Source organism: Fistularia commersonii, chromosome 13 (assembly GCF_037954325.1).
Source record: "Fistularia commersonii isolate RoL2024-O1a breed Wild chromosome 13, RoL_Fcom_v1.0, whole genome shotgun sequence".
In the NCBI taxonomy this organism is placed as follows: Eukaryota; Metazoa; Chordata; class Actinopteri; order Syngnathiformes; family Fistulariidae; genus Fistularia; species Fistularia commersonii.
In genome coordinates, this window is record NC_141296.1 from 2312797 (window position 1) to 2335856 (window position 23060).

General features: G+C 44.0%; 2 protein-coding genes across 4 annotated transcripts; both read left to right on the plus strand.

Moving 5' to 3' along the window:
* The first annotated feature begins 485 nt into the window (after positions 1-485).
* On the plus strand, positions 486-8827 carry LOC147227522 (H-2 class II histocompatibility antigen gamma chain-like). 3 transcript variants are annotated; one of them, XM_086158699.1, is made up of 9 exons: positions 486-739; positions 2502-2671; positions 4573-4667; positions 4921-4992; positions 5066-5149; positions 5231-5306; positions 7025-7231; positions 7316-7370; positions 8151-8827. In XM_086158699.1, exons 1-8 carry the CDS (start codon positions 645-647, stop codon positions 7348-7350), a joined length of 834 nt encoding a protein of 277 aa, XP_086014825.1. In that variant the 5' UTR covers positions 486-644; the 3' UTR covers positions 7351-7370; positions 8151-8827. The 3 variants fall into 3 exon arrangements, with proteins under 3 accessions (XP_086014825.1, XP_086014826.1, XP_086014827.1); XM_086158700.1 differs by having other exon boundaries at positions 488-739; positions 7316-7366; XM_086158701.1 differs by having other exon boundaries at positions 488-739; positions 7316-7351; positions 8151-8289.
* Positions 8828-13699: 4872 nt separating this feature from the next.
* Positions 13700-23052, plus strand: LOC147227523 (kinesin-like protein KIF1C). The gene is made up of 18 exons (XM_086157682.1): positions 13700-13726; positions 13809-13863; positions 13958-14025; positions 15438-15482; positions 15603-15731; positions 15809-15883; positions 16788-16870; positions 16942-17051; positions 17137-17314; positions 18427-18578; positions 18667-18881; positions 20827-20892; positions 20975-21083; positions 21156-21277; positions 21370-21483; positions 21554-21721; positions 22703-22853; positions 22935-23052. The coding sequence occupies exons 1-18, from the start codon at positions 13700-13702 to the stop codon at positions 23006-23008; spliced, it is 1941 nt and encodes a 646-aa protein (XP_086013808.1). The 3' UTR covers positions 23009-23052.
* Positions 23053-23060: the final 8 nt, after the last annotated feature.

Sequence of the window (23060 nt, forward strand, 5' to 3'; positions counted from 1 at the left end):
AGATGAGACTATCAGGGATAAAACACCCTTTTTTTTTTTTTTTTTTTTACAATTATAAATATCCTCGTGACAGAAATCAGCGCCTACATAAATCCGCACGCAATTGTGGGATTTACAGGACTGTCTCAGGAAATGGAATATTGTGATAAAGTTCTTTATCTTCTGTAATGCAATTAAAAAAACAAAAATTACTTTTTCATGATATTCCAAAATTTTGAGATAGCATTTTTGAGTTTTCTTGTGATGTAACTCATAATCAGCAACATTAAAATAATAAAAGGCTCGCAATATATCAGTTGATTTGTAATGAATCCAGATTGTCTGACATTTTTGTTTTTGTAATTGCATTACAGAAGATACAGAACTTTATCACAATATTCTAATTTTCTAAGACACTCCTGTGTTTAGTATGTATTTGCATCAACGCCAGGCCGCGCAAAAGACGCGCTGAGCCACTGAAAACCTCTTCCTCCATCAACAGATGACGAGGAAACGATCCGACCAACCGGATCCCGCAGCGCCCGCAGGTCCGGCCCCGCAGGAACCTGCTCCCAGACCCGCAGGTTACTTTCCTGGTCCTCCGTCTTCGACGCAGCAAACCTTATTTCTCCTGTTTGAAAGAAGAACCGTGTTTGGAAAGAAGGATGGAGCGCGTCCCGGATGACGAGCCCTTGGTCGTGGAGGCCCACGCCGTACCGGAGGAGGAGGAGGCGGCGGACACCCGCATCGCGCCCCGGGGGTGAGGGGCCCCTGCACGGGGGGCCGGGGGGGGGCCCAGAGACGGGGGGAACTCTCTAAATCTGACTTAATTTTCCATTAAAATCGCGTAAAAACTCAATTGAAAACTTTATTGATAGTGTGTGAAGAGCGTGAAATATGATGAAATAATCCAAAATTAAAAATAATCAAGTATAATCCAATAGAGTCAAAGTTTGAATAAAGTTTTATTTCTATCCGGTGTCATTAACTCAGGACGTTTCCAGGTTTTGATTAGATGAACTCTAACATTTGTTCCTGCTGGTTAATTTGAAATTGATTCCAGATGATAAACATCTAGAATAACAAAATAAGTTAATCCAATGATAAAACCAGGATTAAACGCCAGAGTTTTCGGGTTTGGGTTTATTTGTGACCTTAAATGCATGCGAAGTGAAATTCTTGTTTAACTTTTACTTTCACTTTTGCCAACCCTTTTTTTTCATGGCTGACAATTGCAGCTATAAATAAATTATACATGTATCCTTGTACTTATTCTTTTAAATGTGTTTTTTATATCTCTTGTCTGCTCATTGTGATAAATTCAGTATCAAAAGTTTTTTTTTTACATTTACTTCCTCATAGTAGCAAGGAATGCAACCTGCGCAGTTACTGCGTATGTTTTCACTTCCACTGTGTGATAACACAATAATATCATATCCTGGCATTAAAGTATAATGGAATGATGTGAAAAATAAATTAAATTGTTTTTTTCACGAGGATTTACACGACGGCGGGCCACATCAGGGTCTTTTTGTGTTGAAGCCACAAACAAACATAGACACACTTTTTATATGATATATACAGTTATATATTTCTTTCTGTTTTTTTCTTGCATGGTTCTGTCCAGAGAATTCATAAATTCATAGATGTTTGCATGCACGCACACACACACACACACACACACACACACACACGCGCGCGCACACACATGCCACCTCTGGAAATCCCCGCAATCCAACCGATACTAATTCTCTTAAAGAGAAATTACACTTCTAATTCTGCCTGAGGAGTAGATTTTGAATTAATCATCCCGGCCGTTATTCAACCGACTACAACAATACTTAAAAAATATATATACATATATATATTATTAATATTACTGTTATTTACATTTACATTTACACTTCTAATTCTACCTGAGGAGTAGATTTTGAATTAATCATCCCAGCCATTATTCAACCGACTACCACAATACTGAATATAAGTGTAAATAATAATAACATTAATAATAAATATACTTTTTTTTAAAGTATTGTATATAATATATACAATATATATAATATAATAAGTCATTTATTATATTTTATTATTTAAAGCTGCGCTCTAAATTCATATTCATATTCATATCACCCTTCATTCCATATGTATAACTACACCTTATGTAAATAACGCGTCTATACATATATATATATATATATATATATATATATATATATTTTTTTTTTTGAACATTTATTAGAACAGGTTCCTTAACAGAGTCATACACATTCTTACAAAACCTCATAACAAGATTCACATTATATAATATTCTTTATAGGTCACTTATTTCCTCAATGGCAAGCGAAAAATAAAATAAAACTAAAAAAAAAAAATAAAGTTTTTAAATATAAATATAAAATTTATTAAAAACCTGTACATGCTGCAGGTTTCACAGTGCCTGCACGATGACAATGAAAAAAAATCTTGATTCTTTCTATTTTTTCATCCTTATTCCTTTTTTTTATTCTCATTTTTTCACGCAGGGGCTCCAACAGCCGTGCCTTGAAGGTTGCAGCCCTGACCACCCTGGCCTGTTTGCTGGTGGCCAGTCAGGTCTTCACCGCCTACATGCTGTTTGACCAGAAGCAGGAGATCGTGACGCTGCGCGGGGATTCTGAGAGACTTGGCAGAGAGATGAACCGACCTTGGCAGGGTAAAGGATGGGAGGAAGGGCTGAGGGGATCCACATCCAGGCCGCAGAGCCGGACAGAGTTGCCGGTGATTCATAGCCGTGCAAAATATCTTTCCAGCGAGACAGTCGGTTACATTTTCTGGTTCTACAGTATTTAAGATATATTTTATTGATCCCCATAGGGGAAATTCTTTTGTCACTGCGGCGCGACAATGACAATACATTTGAGTATAAATATTAATAAAAGAGACAATTAAAAGATGGCAAAAAAGACAATAAAATGAAAAAGAAATTGGTCAGAGACATTAATTCGGGAAATGCAGGCCTCTCTGTTTTCGCGTTATCTTTGTGGTCAGTATCCGGTCAGGTTTGCAAGAAATCATTTTTCTCACATGTGAAATCCTAGTTTTGCCTCACAAGAGGGTCCCCGGCTCTTAAAACCGCCGGGTGTGTGAATGAGAGGGTGAACGGCTTGAGAAAAAAGAAAAACACACACATCCGATGCCCGGTGAGGGACGGGTGCCGGACCTAAAGCATCGACTCAGTAAAGGTTTGAAAATCGTTGGTAAGCATCTGAAGAAGAGCGTATTTTGGCTCGAAACGCCGTGCTATAATCTATTTTCTTTATGTAAAATAAATTATCTTTATTTTTGGAGCACACCAATTCTTTTCAAACCTTTATCTCTGCATGACATGTCAATGCTTGTGTGTCTCTATAACATGGTTGATTGTTTGTCTATATAACCTGTGAATGAGAGGGTGAATGTTGTATTTCTCGACAGTATAATACATACACATGAGACGGTGAATGCTCGTTTTTATTGTATATAACGTGTGAATGAGATGCTGAATGGTTGTTTTTATTGTATATAATGTGTGAATGACAGGGTGAATGCTCGTTTTTATTGTATATAACGTGTGAATGAGGTGCTGAATGGTCGTTTTTATTGTATATAACGTGTGAATTGTGAATTGTATTGTAAGTCGCTTTGGATAAAAGCGTCTGCCAAATGCAATGTAATGTAATGTAATGAATGACAGGGTGAATGCTTGTTTTTATTGTATATAGTGTGTGAATGAGAGGGTAAATGGTTGTTTTTATTGTATCTTACATGTGAATGAGATGCTGAATGGTCGTTTTTATTGTATATAGTGTGTGAATGAGAGGGTGAATGGTCGTTTTTATTGTATATAATGTGTGAATGAGAGGGTTAATGCTTGTTTTTATTGTAAATAGTGTGTGAATGAGAGGGTGAATGCTTGTTTTTATTGTATATAACGTGTGAATGAGAGGGTGAATGCTTGTTTTTATTATATACAGTGTGTGAATGAGATGCTGAACGGTCGTTTTTATTGTATATAGTGTGTGAATGAGAGGGTGAATGCTTGTTTTTATAGTATATAGTGTGTGAATGAGATGCTGAACGCTCGTTTTTATTGTATATAACGTGTGAATGAGGGGGTGAATGCTCGTTTTTATTGTATATAACGTGTGAATGAGAGGGTGAATGCTTGTTTTTATTGTATATAACGTGTGAATGAGATGCTGAATGTTGCATTTCTGGACTGTATAATACACATGAATGAGAGGCCTAACGGTCGTATGTCTCTGTAACACTTTCATTAGAGAGCGAATGGCCGTCCGTCTATGACTTGTGAATGAGAGGGTGAACGGTTGTTTGCTTCCACTCTAAATAATGCATGACTGAAAGGGCGAATATGTTTCTATATAACGTGTGAATGAGAGGGTGAATGGCCAATGAATGGCAAATCATTAATGGAAAGCGTCGCTTGCTCCTCTGCTAGTCACTTAGTAACCCTCCTTTCCGAAACAAAGTCCTCCAATTCCAGATGGGCCACTTTTAATTCGCCCGAAGTGAATGACATCATCCGGAGTATCGGTTCCCTTCTTTTCCTTCCAGACAAACCGATGAGGAAGCTGCAGCCCGTCAGGAGCCTCCCGCTTCTGCGTGTCTTCGACCCCGACGAGGACTTCCCGCCGGTCAAACCCAAGACCGTACGTTTATCCTCCGCCTTCCCCGAAACCCAAAAGCGAATCCCCGCTCACGTTTACGAACGTTTGAATTTACTTTACGTCTCGACCGTCCCCCGCGGTGATTCCACGACAGAATTGCGGATGCTAACATAACGTGAATGTCAAACTCGGCCGGTGACAAATTAGCGTCCGATGAATAATGATAATAAAAGCACGTTTGCGCCGCGATGCGAGTTCTACGCTAAGTATATATTATTCATGTGTTACTGTGCAGCCTCAGCCTGAGGTTCCCCAGGACGCCGCCGGTCTGGTCCACGTGGAGGATCAGCTGATGGATCTGATGCAGGTACATTCCACTTTATACCAATTTTTTTTCTTCCCCTTCGGCCGTCGTCGTTGAATTGTTGTGTTCGGAGCAGGACTTCAAGCGTCCGCAGTTCACCGCGACCTTCCTGGAGAACCTGCGCGGCCTGAAGGAGCAAATTAACGAGACCGACTGGGAGGTGAAGCCACGCGCAGAATTATGAATACCCTGGAAAGATAATGTATAACCCTAATTGTTTTCAACATTGTTGTGTGTGAAGAGTTTGGAATCGTGGATGCGCAACTGGCTGACCTTCCAACTGGCCCAGCAGAAGCATGTTCTCCCGACTCCCACGTGTGAGGACCGCTTTACCTCTTCCGCCCGCCGGGGAAAAATCATATCGAACTCGTCGAAACCTCCTCGCCTCGGCAACTGGACTCGAGTTTCTTCACCGGGAGGTGTTTCATCCGAGAGGCTTCTTCAGTTCCGATGACCTTCGGGGAGTTTCTGACTATCGGTTATGGTGGATTGTTGTGTAAATGGAAGAGTCGATCCGCAGAAGTAAGGAGGTTGTTATTCTTACGGAGGTGTCGTTCGTTGGAACCGGAGAGCGATTTAATGGAATGACCTGGATCGGACTGTGAACGGGTGAAGCTAAACAAAGGAGTAAAACCTGTCGGATCAGATGAACGGAGGCTTGTTTAGCTTCACCTATTCACAGTCCGATCCAGGTCAAACCCGTTACATTACGTTACATTCCAGTCATTCGGCAGACGCTTTTATCCAAAGCGACTCACAAAAAGTGCAATTCAGTCGCCGAAGATCCGAAGCACCAGTAGTCGGAAGTCAGAAGTGACCACTCGATGAAATAGCCGTCTCCGAAGCATATACATACATACATACATACATACATACATACATACATACATACATACATACATACATACATACATACATACATACATACATACATTACATTACATTACATTGCATTTGGCAGACGCTTTTATTCAAAGCAACTTACAATAGAGGACATAGGGACTGCAAATAACACTTGCAAATACAAGATGCACAGGAAATATACAGAACAGTAAGCTTGGGTTAGTGAGGGTTTTTTTTTTTTTTTTTTGGACCGAGACACACAAACGTACACACACACACACACACACACTGCATAGCCTAACTTGCTGCCAACCTGATCTGGGGCATCAGCGCAGTAAAAAGTCCTGAAAGAGAAACGTTTTTACCTGTTTCTTGAAGGTTGAGAGAGATGATGCTAGTCTTGTTGCTTCTGGGAGTTTGTTCCACCACTGAGGAAGTAGAACTGAGAACAGTTTTGCCTCAGATCGCTCAGAGCGAGCAAAAGGTACTGCTAATAGGTTTGTATTAGACCTCTACATACATACATACATACATACATTCAGTTCATCTGGGAAGGTTGGGGTCTAAGTGCGATGAGTAGGGTAGTGCTTGGCGAAGAGGTATGTTTTAAGCTAATGGCGAAAAATGGGCAGCGACCGCGCTGTTCTGATCTTTTTCTGGAGTTCGTACCGCCGACGAGGAGCCGAGACCGGTTCGGGGGCTCCGAGCGATGGGGTGGACGGTCGCCCAGAGGTGGCAGATCGGAGGGTACATGTGGCTGGACCATATCCTGGAGATAAGACGGGGCTGTTCCACCGAGCGCCAGGGTCTTGAACTCGATGAGGGAGGCTACCGGGAGCCAGTGAAGGGACATAAGAAGGGGAGTTGCTCTTTTGTTCCAACGAACGACCCCTCCATAGGCGTAACTACCTCCTTGCAGATCAACTCTTCCATTTACACAACAAGCCGCCGTAATCTAGACCCGTCCATAGGCCGGTCTGCTGGGGAAACACTGAAGAAGCCTCTCGTCCGGTCGCCAAAACAAGAAGATCTGGACTAGAATTCCCTCCCGACTTCATTTCCTGTGTTTCCTGGAGCCGATGTGGCGCCGCCCAGCAGAGGGAGGCGTAGGGCTCACAAAATATACCCGACGGTTTCCACCGTTCCTGAAAGGATCTCGTCGTGTAAGATCCGCCTTTCTCCCGATTTTCAGACTCCACCATCAAGACAAAATGCCAAGTGGAAGCCACGGCCGACGTCAGCAAGATCGGCACCTACAAGCCTCAGTGCGACGAGGAAGGCCGCTACCTGCCCGTGCAGTGCTGGCACGCCACCGGGTTCTGCTGGTGCGTGGACGACACCGGCGCCGCCGTCCCGGGAACCCAGCAGCGCGGACGTCCTCGCTGTCCTCAAGCGGAAGGTGAGAAGATCGAAGATCGGTTTTCTCAGAATCTCGCTACGCGGGAGGCTGATTCGTCCTGTCTCTCTGCTATTTTTTTTTTAGCCGTCAGTCTTTTGGACACTCCGAAGGATGACTGAGGTGATCGCCGTCGGTGTGGGTAAACCCTTAAAATTATTTATTTTTATTTTTTATTTTTTTCAAAGTCAACTTTATCGACTCGAAGGCCGAGGGTGCAAAAGTAAAATAACTTTATTGATTGATCCCTATAGGGGAAATTCTTTTGTAGTAGCAGCTTTACAGTTATAGTGTCAATAATTATGAATATAAACATAAATATAAATAGAGAGCGAATTAGAAAATAGCAAACGACATCCACAGCAGAGAGAATAAGAATAAGAATAAGAACAACTTTATTTATCCTGAAGGAATTTGTTGTGTCAGAGTTACAAGAAAAATATAACAATAATAAATATTAGTAGGAAATTGTATTAACAGTAAAAGATATGAGAAAAGGCAGAATATGAAATAAAAATAAACTATAAAGTGTCTTAAGTAACAGGTGACAACAGCATCAGCAACAACATCGAGGATAAAAATGTAAGAAAAAAAACGATAACATTAAAAGAGTGACGATAACAATGACAAAAATAAACAAAATAAGCGGCATGCGATGGGTTGAGACCAACAAGGATAAAGTGGACAATAAGTACAAAAAAAAAAAAAAAAGATTTGTCAATAACAAGTTACGCTGAGGTCGAAGTAATCGAGTTTGATTTGTTAAAAAAAAGTGATAGCGGTATGAAAGTGCAGTTGCATCAATAGTTCCACGGTGCATTTTTTTCCCCATTTAAGTGAATATTTTCCCGCAAAGCAAGAGATTTGCAAACATATTTTTCCTCAGCTCTTCATTTATTGTGTGTCTGTGTTTCCCTTCCAGGTCGGTGAGACGGGGGTTGATTCCTCCATCCAATCGGATCGTCTCTCCTTTACGATTTCGTCGCAGTTTCATTTATACGAGGACTTTTAAGTCCCGATCGGCCGCTTCTGCAACCTGCCGCTTGATCCGGAACTCCTTTAAATGGAAAGGGGTCTTCATCTTTTTACAGTTTTATCACTTCATCTAAATCATGGAAGTGTGTGATATCGCTCTTGGTTTTAAAGGATGATTAAAGGTTTGGTTTCTTCGTATCGGCATATCAAGTGTAGTCGCTTAGCCCCTTTTTGACGCTAATTATAAGATAATTTTGCTTCTATTTAAGCTCCTTACAAAATTCTGTCACTTTTTTTTTTTTTTAAAAGAAATGTATGAATATTTCCCCGATGCTGTTAAATGAAAAAAAAAAAAAAAGATTATTTACATTTATGAGGCTTTAATTAAAAGATGTATTACTGTTTCATCTTAGCAATCTTAAGAAAGGACAAACTCTTCATGCTAAGACAAAATTGCGCTGATATGCAATCAGATTGGTACAAATATTATTTCAAAGTTTAGGCCTTTTAATATGCAGTATCTGTTACTTTGAAAAATAAAGTCTTCTCATAGATACAGTTTGCATTGTACTGCAGTTGAATAGACCGCAACAGCCTTTTATTCAATAAAATAAATACATGGAATTTAAAATCTGAGCGTCAGTAACTCAACATAACAAAAAGGGTGTCACGGTTTAAAGCTATATTGGTCAAGTTTTGGGAAATTTATCTTGATTGTTCCTGAACGCACCCTTTTTTTTTTTTTGTATACACTTTTCCATCATCAGATCACCTTCCTTCAGCATCAGTTTTTCTTTCCTACAAAAACAATCGCTTACATATCTGATCTTCTGGTGCCAAATGGACTTTTGGAGTTTTTGGTCTTCATATTCATGTAGACCTGCGTTTTAAGGCAACCGGAAGCACGTTAAATGCTGATTTCGATAATCCACCGAAATATAGTCACCTCTTATCTTTTAAAAAATCCCCCCTTATTTTTCAAAACATATTTCGGTATTTCTTTCAATCTCACAGCCGGTAGGCGACTGACTTCTTTTTTTTCTTTTTTTTTTTTTTTTTTTTTTTAGTATCCTTTAAGTAGCTGTCAAATTAAATTAAAGGGTTTGTTGGCAAAGCAGTAAAAAAAAAAAAAAAAAAGCTGCCATCCCAGCTGCTCCCCTGGGTTACGTCTTCCAAGTTCTCAGCAGCCGTTCCAGCTGCTGGTTTGAGCGCCACGTCATCGGCTCGTACCCTGGGGGGAGCAGCAACATTCTCAGATTTGAGATTCATATTTGCAGGGGGGGGGGCTTTTTTATCATGCTTAAAGAAAATACTAAAGCGCAGTTTTTTGTTTTCCAAAGAGGCCGGATCTACCAGGACCTTAAACCGTCCTCCAACATGCAGCGTTCGGATGGGGACCTTCAATTAGTGATGGAAATGAGACGGTAATTTTTTTAAATTTCAGCGGTGATAAATCAATTTTCGGAGGCGCACCGCATTGCAGTGGCAGTTGTTCTTCCTGCGTTTTTCCTCGAGTCATAACTCCTCTTTTTTTCAGCTTCATGTGTATCTAGATTAGTTGCTTTTTTCTCTTTTCTCTTGAACATGTGCAACTATGTTTTTTTTGGGGTGATATTGAATTATTTAATTCAGTCGCAACCCATGAAAGGTCATTTTCATAACTGAAATCTATGAAAACATATCTCAGGTCTTTGTCACCGGAGCACCTGAGCAACCCGATAAATTTCTCCCATCTGATGTTAAAAGTGAAGTAGTCCAGGTGTAACGTGACAAGTGGTATCATTTGAGCAAACACTAATTCATATTAAAATAAGTACGGAGAAGGTCAGAGGGATCTGCATTGTGCTTTTGTAGACCTAGAAAAAGCATATGACAGGGTGCCGAGAAAGGAACCCTGGTATTGTATGAGGAAGTCTGGAGTGGCAGAGAAGTATGTTAAACTGGTGCAGGACATGTATGCTCGCTGTGAGACAGTGGTGCGGTGTGCTGTAAGGGTAACAGAGAAGTTCAAGGTGGAGGTGGGACTCCATCAGGGATCAGCTCTGAGCCCCTTCTTGTTTGCAATGGTGATGGACAGGCTGACAGATGAGGTTAGACAGGAATCCCCATGGACTACAAACACAATGACAATGACCAAAAGACCATGATGTTTGCAGATGACATTGTGATGTGTGGTGAGAGCAGGGAACTGGTGAAGGAACATCAAGAGAGGTGGAGGTATGGTCTGGAAAGGAGAGGGATGAAGGTTAGTTGCAGCAAGACAGAATATAGGCGTGTCAATGAGGGGAACTCTGGTGGAACGGTGAGGCCACAGGGAGTGGAGATCAAGAAGTTGGAGGTTTCGACTTAGGGTCAACAGTCCAGAGCGTAGGAGAGTGTGGAGGTGAAGAGACGGGTTCAAGCAGGTTGGAATGGGTGGAGAAAAGTGAGATAGAAGACCGTTAGCCAGAATGAAAAGTATGGTGGACGGAAGAGAAGATACGAAGCAGAGCTGGAGGCAGCAAAGATGAAGATGTCGAGGTTCTGTTTGGGAGTCATGAGGAAGTACAGGATCAGGAATGAGTCCATCAGAGGGACAGCATATTAGATGTTTTGGAGAGAAGGGTAGAGAAGAGAAGGTTGGGTCAGGATGGTAGGAGGTTGGTAGACAGATGCTGGAATGGGAGGTCTAGATGAAGCCCAAAGAGAAGACGGATGGACGTAGCGAGAGAGGAAGATCCAGAGAATAAGGTTAGATGGAGAAGGTTGATTCACCTGAAAAGCCCAAGGGAAAAGATCTGTGTTTGCACATTTGCAACGTTTTCCTTTCTCATCGTTTTCAGTCCATTTGTTGGGATCCGTGTGCAGCTCCTTTCGCCTCAGTCCTTCTGATGGAGCAAGAGAATGGGTTTCAGCTGAGAAGCAGCGATCGCCTGCGGGTCATCGGGTCTCGTCAGGTTGAGCAGAAGAAGAGGTTGCCACCAGCGCTTCGGCACCAGATTGTTTAACTACAGCTGCCACCGAAATGTGGACTCATTGCCGGTTGTTTCTTACTGCTGGATCCTCCTCTCCTCAGTAAGCTCCATTATCTTGTTTCTTTTTTAGTATTCCTGAGTTTGGAGATCTACGTCTCCTCGTTCTAGAGTTCGACCCCTCGACTTTCCTTCCTCCGAATGCCTCGTCCTTCCTCGCGAGTTCCTGAGACTCCCGCGGCTCCAGAAACCATCCAGCAAAGCTCTTCCCCTTTGTAAATAAACCCCTCTCACGCCTTCCCTTCTCAGGGTCTTTGCATTTGGGTCAGACACACCCTCGGAAAACCATGACACAATTAGGCCTCAGTCTTTGGGGTGTTCGTGTAACCTCTGTAAAACTATATTTATCGAATTCCCTTATTTGCACACGACTCATGGGGGTTATCAGACTCTGCTCATATTTTGTATTATTTCCAACATCTTTACCCCGTCTTTTGTCACATTCACGTCATTAATCTTGCCCAATAAATCTGATTCTGAAGAAGAGGAAGTGAAAGCAGCCGGATCAGATAAACAGGAAGTAGGTACAAGATCCTCCTGACGTCCTTTTGAAAAGAAGGTAGGCACCTGAATTTTTCTTCTTAGCCTTTCAGCTGCAACCTTCAGGGGTCACCGTGGTGAATAAACCTCCATCCAACCCTTTTCCCTGCATCTTCTCTCACAGAGAAGTGCGTTCCGAGTTGCGAGCGCGATGATCCGGATCTCCGAAAACTGCAAGATTTTTAGCTGAAAGTTGGCAAACGAGACGCATCGGCGATTGAGTTTAGAGACGAATAATTTCCCGTTGCTCCTTAAATCTCCGTTTGGGTGAACTCATTTTTAATGACATCACGATCACCTATTCCAGGGGTGTCAAACTCAAATACACAGTGGGACAAAATCTGTGCAAGTCCAGGGTCGGAGTGGTTCGATGTTTATTGGAAAATGTGTTGAGATGAACTTATTTGCACATATTGACCCTGAAACTAAAAGCTTTTAAATTATTGCCTATTAAATCAGTTGCAACAATTTCTTATGTCTCAGTCTGCAGCCTTTCCAGGGTCATTTCTGGTGAAAATATTTTTCTAAGACTAAAAGAATTTCCTTTAAGGAAAAATCCAACATGCCTGTGGTAGCAAGAAAAAAGTAAAAAAAAAAAAAAAAACATATTACAGCTCAATTTTCTGATTTCGTCAAGTAAAAACTTGAACCTGGAACTGACCAAGCTTATACGTTCTTGCCAAGAAACACTAAATATAAGAAAAAGCAGCTGTATTTATTTCTTTGACGCATTAGACGCCCCTTTCTCGTCGGTGGCGGAAAAGCATTTTCTCCTTTAGAAAACAAACACGCAAAATACTAACTCCGCTTTTGTTTTCGTCAGAGAAAAACAAGCGTTGATGAAGGCTTGACGCTCTACATCTGTTGAAAAATACTTGTATTAATGCCATGCAACAAATCAGCGGGGCGGCTCGAATAGTAATCAAATATTATCCTGCGGGCCGAAAATGACCCGACCGCGGGCCAGATTTGGCCCGCAGGCCTCGAGTTTGCCATGGCCCCTTTTCGTTGCTAAGGCGACCGTTGCAACGCCTGCCATGGAGTCCAAATTGAGCATCATCTCTTCGAAACTTGCCCTGTGTTGCCTCGAGACAGCACCCCTTTCCTCCACCAATTGCCATTTCACTCCTGGCCATTAGGCTACATGTCCTTATTTGACCCGGTGCGGTCGAAATGGTCCACTACTGTGCTACATCCGGATTTGCAAGAGACCCCGGCATCTCGGATAGGCATCCAGAACTTCCCAAAATGCTCCTTTCCCTCATAGATCTACGTTGAATCCCTTCCTTTTCTGCTGCCGGGCCTCCCCCCTTGACTTAGAAGGAACGCCCGTGGAGTAGCTTGATTTGTCCGATTATCGTCCGCCCGCTCTGGCGAAACCTACCCTTTTTTTTCTTCTCCCGCGAGCCGAGGGTCGACGGCAATCGGCCCCGACGGGTGTCGCTTCGAGAGCGCCGGCGAAACTCGATGTTCTGCGTGCAGAGGAAACAAACCCTATCGGTATGACCGCGCCCTGTGGGAGATCACACACACACACACACACACACACACACAGCGTTTGTTGAGGAGTTGGCGAATGCCGCGGCGGTGAGCATGCAAGGGGACTCGGATCACGAAATCGCCTCCGGAGACATGTGGGAATCTGACCGGTGTAGCGGAACACCATCGGCCTCCTCTCTGTACAAGGGCGTTTGGTGTTTCAGTCAATGTCCTTAAAGGCTGATGCGCTATTGGACGATGTCAAAAAAAAAAAAAAAAAAAAAAAAATCATGCCTAAATTATTCAATCAAACCTTTATCTATTTAAGTCGTTAACTTGTTCATCTCATTAATAAACTGGGTCATCTCCCCGGAGCGAAAGTGGATTCCGGCCTCATTCATAATTGAGATCGGTGTAACAAAAAACCCAACCGGCCCATCGGCTCTTTTTAAGACGCAAGAACAGAATGGCTGCCGTCAACTTCGAGGCACCTGTGAGTAATTTGCTTTTTAATTCATTTTTGAAATATAATAGTTCGCTAAAAACGACGGCGTCCGTCTTCACTTGTTATTCAGACGGCGGAGGAAGGCGAAGCGGTGCGAGTGGGAGTTGTACTTCCTGAAATCCCAGGTAACGCAAGAAGGGCCGGAGGGGGGGGTGTAAGAAAATAACTACGGCATTGCAGGGAAAATGCGTTTATATATCACTTTTATTTCACACCCAGAGGGTAAAGGACGTCTGGTTATTAGCGATGACGGACACACTGTGGACTGCTCGCTGGGAAACAGCCTGGTGAATCATTTTTACTTCCCATGTGTTCTTTGGTGGTCTCCATTAGAGGCGCTGTCATAAGCATTAGTGGTGATAAGTAACAATGAAAACACGTTCATAAAGCACGAAAGGATGCTTGACAAAGAGCTGATAAATACCTATTTTTATATGCTTTCGACACGGCTTCTCGAGGGAGGTTTACATATGTGTGTTATTGGCAAAAGCAGCTTGGAGAGCATTGTTCACCTACGCAGCTCCGGTTCGGTCTGTCCTTCCGGTCCTGGCTGCTTTTTACGGAATTTACGGACTGCACGACTAAAATAGGACGATCTTAACTCAATCTAGCACTAATGAACTGAACAAAACTGAACTGAGCTGAGCTGAGCTGAACTTAATATGACTAAAGTGAACATAAATGAACTAAGCTTAACGAAGCTGAGCTGAACTGAACATAACTGAACTGAAGTAAGCTAAACTGAGCTCAACAGAACTGAGCTGCATTGAACTAAGCTAACTAAACTGAGCTGAACTGAACTAAACTGAACATAACTAAACTGAACTGAGCTGTACTGAACTGACCATAACTAAATTGAACATAATTGAACTGAACTGACCATAACTAAACTGAACATAACTGAACTGAACTAAGCTCAACCTAACTAAACTAAACATAACTGAACTGAGCTGAGCTGAACTGAACTGAGCTGTACTGAACTGACCATAACTAAACTGAACATAACTGAACTGAACTGACCATAACTAAACTGGACATAACTGAACTGAACTAAGCTCAACCTAACTAAACTAAACTGAACTGAGCTGAACTGAACTGAACTGAGCTGAACTGAACTGAACTGAGCTGAACTGAACTGAACTGAGATGATCTGAACTAAGCTAAACAAAGCTGGGCTGAACATAACTGGACTGAACTGAACTAAGCTCAACTGAACTGAACTGAACTAAGCTCAACCTAACTAAACTAAACAGAACTAAACTGAGCTGAAATTAACTGAAATGAACTAAGCTAAACTGAACTGAATTAAACCGAATATAACTAAACTGAGCTGAACTGAACATAACTAAGCTAAACTGAACTCAGCCGAGGTGAACTGAACTGACCTGAGCAACATAACATAACATAACATAACATAACATAACATAACATAACATAACATAACATAACATAGCCCTACTGAACTGAACATAACTGAACTACACTGAACTAAACAGAGCTGAACTTATCCTAGCTCAGTTACTAAACAGTAATTCTACTATGGAAATCATTGATGATAAACGGTAAAATAATGTGTCAGCTGATTTACACATATATACTGATTTAGTATACATATGAGGTCCTTGCTAGGACTTATTTACCACAAAATGAAAAGCTTTTTTCTTTTTTCGTTCCCTGCTAACTCTTGCCATTCTAGCAGAAGTCCTTCTTCTTTGACCGACCCGTGACTGCTGACAACGTGCAGGTAAACGGCCTCTTATTTGGGTTACTTTTTCAAAAATTCGATCAACCCCGCAAAGGCCCGTTACATCTACGGTATCCCTGCAAAGTCTGGAGTTATTAAAAATGTGACTTTTCTCAATAGCGACTGCAAAGCGAGCTCCTGCAGCCGCTGGCCGAGTCGATACCCGCCGGTTACAATGCAGCGCTGCTGATATGCGGGACGTCTATTGACGAGATCAGCGGAGTGATTGACCGGGATATCGTGAAACCGGTAGAGCCTCGGCTTTGCAAGAAATAGCGACGCATTTGGAATTCATCTTTTTAAACTTTCTTTGCTTGGATTTTTAGCTCCTGTCAAGCGTGTTTGCTCACGTGATGTCACGCATCGAAGAGGAGTTGTTTACATCCGTTTCCTTCCTCCAGGTTTGTTTAAAAACGACATCGGCTACCGATTCATGGCTGGTGAGGCACTGACGTCAACACAGTCAGATTTACAAACATAGGAACCCTACGGAGAAGCTTATTCACCATTTTATTGGCTGCAGTTGACGTGTTTTGTTTAAAATATCATATCAGCATTCTTTACATATACAAACTGTAGCATAGAAAAAAACACATGTAAAAATAACGTTATTATCTATTACCTTTACTTATAAATGAAGTCCATGCGCTATACAGACCCATGTAATCACAAAAAATTAACTGGACGGCTGCACTTGACCTGCTAACTGTTTACCGTAGCTTGCTATTGCTAATTCTATTATTCTATAGCCGAGTAGTAAGAAGGATCCCTGGGATCAGCGGCGCCCCCTAACATGAGGCACAGACACTGCCTGCCTCACTTCACGTCTCTTCGCACTCATTTTATGATTATCAGAAACACAACGCAAAGTTGTTGACGACAAACATTAGACACATCAGCTAAACTATGTAAATTTTGTTCATAATTAAAAATGTTTTTTTTTTATACTGACATCCACAGAGACAGCTGTGCGGTCTCAGTGCATAGCATGCTAGCACAGTTAGCAGAATCACTGTACAATCCATAGCGGGCTCAGCTTGTTACCGCGTCACCGCACGTCTCTTCATATTTGAACGCTAAATGTTAATTTTTTTCAGCAATTTTGAAAAAAAAAAAAAAAAAAAAAAAAACTAAGAATGGTGAAGCTTCGTGGAAAATAACTTAATAGCACAAATCACTGGATAAATATAACCATTTAATTTATTTTTTCATTTTGCATTTTTTTTTCACTTTCCGTGACGACAGGTGAGGCCCAGACCTCCCCTGCCTCTCCTGACTGATGCAAACGCTTTTCTGATATATCAGGTGGATTCGTCCGGCAGCGCCGTGGACCTCCTGAACCCGACGAAAGGGACTTTAAAAGCCGTCTCCCACCCGGTCCTCGGCGGGTGAGTCCCGACGACGGCGTTCCCGTGTGCAGAAACCCACGCGTGTGAAATATATGTTCTTTCTCTCTAAGCGTGGCAAGAGGATTGAGCGAGGTGTGTGTGGGCTCTGCGGACGAGGCCTACTCGCTCTACCGAACATGTAGGGAAACAATGAAGGCCGGTGCGGAATGGATTTCTAGTAGGTGGGTCAAATAAACCAAATATTCTATCTTTATTATTCAGCGTTTGACTTGATTTTAAAGTGGATGGATTTTTTTTTTTGCTCTGATGCAGTTTCCTTTTTGCCGTGAACGCCGAGCGGAAGCTCCGTCCGGGGAAGGAGGGGTTTCGGGTTTGTCGCGGCAGGCTGCGTCTGTTCGTCCTGGCGGGACGAGCGTCCGGGATCGACCCCGGAGGGTCAGCCTGGCGGCGAGACGAGAAAAGCGGGAAACGATGTCCCGGCGTGTGAGCGATAAGACCGCCGCGGTTCCTCTTATCGCCGTCACCTGGAAAATATAGCGAGAAATTACAGATCCTGTGGATAATAAGTGGAGTTTGAACTTAATCACAAAGTCCAAAAGAGCCAAAATGACGTCATTTTCTCGACTTTTTTTTCCCTCGAAAGTGGAATAACAGATCAAATCCTGTGCTTGTGCGAGCAGATGGGCACATTTTAAACGGACAAAACTGATTTCTTTGTGGGCCGCCATGGATCGATTTCCCGCCCCTGACTGGCTGCATGTCCAAGTGCAAGACCTTGAGCTACACAAGGTTTCTGCAGATGGTCGGCTGTAAACAATTACGGTTTCTACAAATTTAAACAATTATTTCTCCACTTTGGGCTCGGACATGTATGCTCGCTGTGAGACACTGGTACGGTGTGCTGTAGGGGTAACAGAGAAGTTCAAGGTGGAGGTGGGACTCCACCAGGGATCAGAGGTGAAGAGACGGGTCCAAGCAGGTTGGAATGGGTGGAGAAAAGTGTCAGGGGTACGAAGTGATAGAAGACTTTCAGCCAGAATAAAAGGAAAGGTGTGCAAGACAGTGGTGAGACCAGCGATGATGTTTGGACTAGAAACTGTTCCAATGACCAAAAGACAGCAGGCAGAACTAGAGGTCGCAGAGATGAAGATGTTGAGGTTCTCTTTGGGAGTGACCAGGATGGAGAGGATCAGGAAGGAGTCCATCAGAGGGACAGCACATGTTAGATGTTTTGGAGAGAAGGTCAGAGAAGCCAGACTGAGATGGTTGGGTCATGAATATATTGGCAGACGGATGCTGGAATTGGAGCTGCCAGGCAAGAGGTCTGGAGGAAGACCAAAGAGAAGATTTATGGACGTAGTGAGAGAGGATATGAAGGTAGTTGGTGTGAGAGAGGAGGATCCAGAGAATAGGGTTAGATGGAGAAAGTTGACTCGCTGTGGCGACACCTGACGGGAAAAGCCGAAAGAACGAGAAGAAGAAGAGGATTTCTCCACTTTGGGCTGATAAAAACAAAGCAAACAAGGAATCCGACTTCATTTATTACTTAACAAAATAAACCAATCACTTTGTTGGAGTCAGTTCCATTGAATATTATTGATATTTTCCAGAATCAACCCCTTGGTAAAAGCCGTGGGTGAAACGCAAAGCCGAGCCACATCGACGGACGACCTTCTGTCATTCCTCCTGAGTGACGCCTTGACGGGAAACAGCAGGACTGTCCTGATCTACTACCTTCACCCTCACGGTGAGTTCATCCCATCCATCCCGCATTCAGCCCGGCGGGCGCCTCACCGCAGGCGTCGGCCTTCACGCAGGCGTCGGCCTTCACGCAGGCGTCCTGGACGACGAGGAGATCCCGTCCGCTTTGGCTTTGGCGCGTGACGTAAAGAACCTGACGACAAAAGCCACCGTCTGTCACTGGTGTCCCAGGCGGGCGGAGCTGGAGTTAAGGGGTCAAATAGCGGATCTGAGAAACGCCATAATGTCGCCCGGAGGAGATACGGCCGACGGTATCGTCCGATTGGCCGAGCTGAACCAAAACCTGCAGGTACGATATCGAAGCACGTTAAAGGCGGTGACGTATATTTAATCGGAATCGCTTGATTTGTACCAGAGGGACAATTGGAGAGCACATGGGGGAGCATCCGGCATCTGGAAATAAACCACACAACTTTACATCTACAAGTACACAAAATGGCCAAAAGTATTGGCTCACCCGTCCAAATCATGGGAATCAGCCGCTCCAATCACTTCCGTGGCCACCAGAAATCAAACATCTAGACACGCCGCTGTTTTTACAAACATTTGTAAAAGGATGGTTGGCCTAACAAGTGTTAGTGTGTCGAACACAGTGATGGAAAGTGGTGATCCCCAACCTTCGCGCCAGGGAACCGCTATCTGAGTTTAAACAATCATTATTTTGAAAAAAATGACCGGATTTTTTTGTTTTACATCTCGGTCACTCGAGCGGCAAAAATGTAACCCGCAAGCTAGCAAAATGGGTGAAAGACAGACGTCTTTGGAAAGTTTCTTTTCGAAGGGGAAAAAGCCCGGTGAAGAGATAGAAGAAGAGCCTACAACTTCCAACAAAAATATTGAAATATGGATTCATCGCAACAGGTGATTCCCACAGTCCGAGTCCGCTCTGCATGATATGCAGCGACCGGCTCTCTAAGGAGGCAATGAAGCCTTCAATATACTCATGTTGTTGGCCCAAAGTTACGAGGAAGCTGGTCATAAAGTTGCGTACGAGTACACAGTGGATTCGTGTTTATTATTATATTTGCAATATAAACAAACGGCGTGTTCCCCCCCTCCGGTCCGCAGTTAAATTGTCAAGCGTTGACCCGTCTGTGGTGATATTAGGTTGGGGATCACTGGTGTAAAAGGAGTCTGGAACAGTGGCGATGTGTTGTCTGGAGTGACCGATCACGCTTCTCCATCTGGTTATCTGATGGACGAGTCTGGGTTTGGCGGTTGCCAGGGGAACGCTACTTGTCTGTCGTGCCAAGTGTGAAGCTTTATGATGCGGAGTTGTTTTCCAGAAGCTGGGCTTGGCCCCTTAGTTCCAGTGAAAGGAACTCTGAAAGCTTCAGCATAACAAGACATTTTGGACAATTCCATGCTCCCAACTTTGAGGGAACAGTTTGGAGCCAACATGAGTGCAGAAAGTAAGCTCCAGAAAGACATGGACGACAGAGTCTGCTGTGGTATGAACTTGACTGGCCTCAACCCCATAGAACATCTTTGGGATGAATTAGAGCGGAGACCCAGAGCCAGGCCTTCTTGTCCAACATCTTGTCCAATGATCAAAAATTGCCATAAACGTACTCCTGAACCTCGTGGACGGCCTTCCCAGAAGAGTTGAAGCTGTTCTGGGTGCAAAAGATGGACCGACGTCACCCCTTGGATTAGGAATGGGATGTCACTGAAGTTCATATGCGAGTCAAGGCAGTTGGGCCACTACTTTTGGCCATGTAGTGTATCTTATGAGGGGAGCCACTTGCCAGGGTCAGGATATGGGATGGATCCTGTAGGATCGCGCTAGTTGCCCTTACGGAGAGATCTGACGAGGTGGCCAATGACTTTAGAGAAGACCTCATTGGGCGCTTCCTTTCCTCCAGGGGTGATCAAGTAGAACCAGCGGGTGAAGGAGGAGGTCATTATATTTTCAGTGGAGGAGTCATACAAGTCAGGATGCGACCGCTCACGTCAGACGTATCCTGAGGATCTCCTGTTTTTGAGGAGAACCTCAGGAGGTTGCCAAAGACTCGCCCAGGTGCCTGTACTCCTTTACCACTGGTTCCCCTTTGGATGGTCACCATGTCCTTGGTCCTTCTCACGGTTGGCTCGAGGCAGGAGGTTCCATCGGGTGAATTGAGAGTCCGGACGGGGAAGTTGAGAAGACGGGATCGTCGGCAAATGACAAAATACAAACTCGAGGTGTTACTTACTTGTGAACTCGACTTCACATCCTGCGATCCCTCCGGCAGATCGTGAAAGAACAGTCGTGGGAGAAGCGAAGGGACGGGTCGGACGAGAGAAAAGTCCAAATAAAGGTTTGCGCGATTCGCTCAGAGAACGAGCCGTGGTTTGTTAGTCGTCGTAACCAAGACGTCGCCGCGCTGTCCGTTGGTTTAGCAGCTCTGCAGCTCTCCGACCTTCTGCGCGGAACACGGCGGCGAATGCGAAGACGCCGTAGAACACGGAAACCAACAGCTGAGACAAGAAATGGAGGAGCATATCAAAGGTAATGTGGAAGACCATCTTCCAACCCATCATGCTACGGAAAATTTTGGATTTATTCTCACGTCCGCTGCAGGTAGCGGGGACGTGAAGAAGATCCAGGACGCGTTGGCCGGAATCCGGCAGCTGAGGGACGCTTACGGCGAGGGAACGACAAAGACGGCGCCCGTCGGGGAAAAATCCGACCTCTGGCAACAAGTTGTGAAGATTCATTTGACTCCAGACGTTTTAAAGCGTTCAAGTTGATAAAAAAAAAAACAAGCGCTTGTTCAATCGTGTTTTCAACGCAGCTGGAATACGACAAAGCTCGGGATCGGAGGAGGCGGATCAGGGAGGATCACGGGAGGCTGATGGAGGAGGAGCTGGAAAAGATGGAGAGGGACTTGGCTGACGGACGCCTACCGGTAGGGCCGTAAGACACGGACACTCGCGACATTTAGACCGAATTTACGCGACATCCATCGGTCTGTTCAGACGGCGGGACCCCGGAGGGAGCTGCTGGTGCTGAACCGAGAGCGGCAGCTCCTGGTGCTGCAGACGGAGACCCTGCGGGCCGAGATCCGGCGGGCCGAGACGGACCTGCAGGATCAGTATCGCAGGCACGGATCGCAGCTGAAGCGTCTGGGGGATGAAACCCTGCAGGTGAGATTGTTGTTTTTTTTTTCACAGAGAAAAACGAAAAACACCGCGTCGCACTGAAAATTCAATTTGTCGATGAACTACTTTTAGATGCTTATCTCGAGGCGTCCGGACACGAAGCGACCGCAAAGAGGCGGCGACTGTGACTGCTTTTAGAGCGCGGTTACACGCTTGTGGAAATTTCAAGAATGAAATAAAGCGACTACAAACCGCCATTGTTCACAGATCGCACCAGCAGATACCGCAGTTCCAACTGGTGTATTAAAGACTGTAACATCTGGGGGGGGGAGAAAAAAAAATAGCCCATAAATTTACAATTTATCCGTAGGGACTTTAAGAATTTTTCCGAGTTGGAACCAATAGAGCGAGTCGATGGATCTGGCCGGTCGGCACGTTGTTTTGTCGTGCGGTCATGTGACAAGCGTGGGATGACACGCATTCGTCCTATCACATTGCATCTGCAGTATAAAAACGCATTACTGTTTAAAACCCAGTCGTGACGATTTACCAGTCCATCTTTATATGATGATCGCTGTTTTGTAAAACGTTAATTCTCATTTGATCGTCATGGAGCAAATGTTGCTTGTGACGCACATTTATTTTTCTTTTCAATTCCTTTTTTTTTTTTCGGAAGGAATGAGCTGCGCTACGTTTTAAACGACGGGAAATATTTTGAAATTTCAAATGAGTGATTTAAACAATGTCGTGACGGCACAATTTCCACGTCTATCCAAGGGAGCGTTGTCAGGATAGCACACCGCCGCTGAAAAACAACTCCCACGTGGAGATTACGCCTCGCCAACAATACTAAAAAGAAGACGGTTCGCCGAATATTTGCGGTAAAGCGACGGCTGGCTTCATCAAATATAATCCATTAAATATACAAATAAAACCGCAGCCGCCTGACCAAACTACACGTAAAGGAGAATCTCGAGCCGTCGCCCCCATGTTTATCCGGTCTTATCTTTTCCGCTCCAACTCTAGGTGTTCAGAGCGTTTCACAGCGAGAGCGAGGAGCTGAGGAAGATGTCAGAGGGCAGATATAGGGCTGTGCTGCTGGAGGCGGTCCAGGATGCCATCTATCTGTCTGCCCAGAACCGCCAGTTGCAAGCTGACAACGCACAACTCCGGAAAGGTCAGTGTGTGTGTGTGTGTTTGTATACCGTCCGTCAGTTGCCTCGGATACGCTCCTGATTCATTCTTTGTTTGGTTACAGCACTGGGAGAGTTAAAAGACACCCTGGCTAAGAAAGGCGATGGTTTGACCGTGCCGTTATCTCCCGCCGAATGATTAAAACCGTGCTTTTAATCAACATGTGCGACATAAATCAAGAGAAGCAAAC

Excerpts from the sequence above, each read along its gene's own strand:
- LOC147227522 (XM_086158699.1), top strand. The coding sequence starts at position 645 with ATGGAGCGCGTCCCGGATGACGAGCCCTTGGTCGTGGAGGCCCACGCC. Across the intron at positions 740-2,501 it reads ACCCGCATCGCGCCCCGGGG|GGGCTCCAACAGCCGTGCCT; the intron begins GTGAGGGGCCCC and ends TTTTTCACGCAG. Across the intron at positions 4,668-4,920 it reads CGCCGGTCAAACCCAAGACC|CCTCAGCCTGAGGTTCCCCA; the intron begins GTACGTTTATCC and ends GTTACTGTGCAG.
- LOC147227523 (XM_086157682.1), top strand. The coding sequence starts at position 13,700 with ATGGCTGCCGTCAACTTCGAGGCACCT. Across the intron at positions 15,884-16,787 it reads CATCCGTTTCCTTCCTCCAG|GTGGATTCGTCCGGCAGCGC; the intron begins GTTTGTTTAAAA and ends CTGATATATCAG. Across the intron at positions 17,052-17,136 it reads TGCGGAATGGATTTCTAGTA|GATGCAGTTTCCTTTTTGCC; the intron begins GGTGGGTCAAAT and ends TTTTTTTGCTCT.